This window comes from Colobus angolensis, unplaced genomic scaffold (genome assembly GCF_000951035.1).
Source record: "Colobus angolensis palliatus isolate OR3802 unplaced genomic scaffold, Cang.pa_1.0 Scaffold22, whole genome shotgun sequence".
Taxonomy (NCBI): domain Eukaryota; kingdom Metazoa; phylum Chordata; class Mammalia; order Primates; family Cercopithecidae; genus Colobus; species Colobus angolensis.
The window spans coordinates 3,043,578-3,044,112 of NW_012115377.1; the positions used below are offsets into that span (position 1 = coordinate 3,043,578).

At 46.5% G+C, this 535-nt stretch overlaps 1 protein-coding gene across 1 annotated transcript in view; it reads left to right on the plus strand.

Moving 5' to 3' along the window:
* CATSPERD (catsper channel auxiliary subunit delta) overlaps positions 1 to 535 on the plus strand; it is a 69,575-nt gene that overhangs the window by 25,873 nt on the left and 43,167 nt on the right. The window contains exon 7 of the mRNA XM_011943621.1: positions 490 to 534. Within this exon, the coding sequence (XP_011799011.1) occupies positions 490 to 534 (45 nt within the window). The remainder of the gene's footprint in view (positions 1 to 489; position 535) is intronic.

Here is a 535-nt window from a genome sequence, read left to right on the forward strand (position 1 = left end):
GGAGTTTGCAGTGAGCTGAGATCACACCACTGTACTCCAGCCTGGGTGACAGAGCGAGACTCCGTCTCAAAAAAAAAAAAAAAGAGATGGGATTGCATTATGTTGGTCAGGCTGGTCTTGAACTCCTGGCATCAAGTTATCCACCTGCCTCAGTGCTGGGATTACAGGTGTGAGCCACCACGCCTGGCCTAACTTTGGTATTTCTTAGGAGAGATGGGGTTTCATTATATTGGCCAAGCTGGTCTGGAACTCCTGGCCTCAAGTGATCCGCCTGCCTCGGCCTCCCAAAGTGCTGGGATGACAGGCGTGAGCCACCGCGCCTATTGTGTATCCACTTTTTGCCTCTCAGAAACAGCCCCAACAAATAGTCACATCCAGACATCCAGGTTTTTGCGCGGATGTGAGTTTTCATTTCTCTGGGATAAATGTTCAGGAACGTTACTTGTTGGCATCTTCTTTCATTCATTCATTCTTTTTTATTTTTAATAGGATGTCAGCAATTTGGTTTTTGCATATTTCCGTGGAGATCAGATAT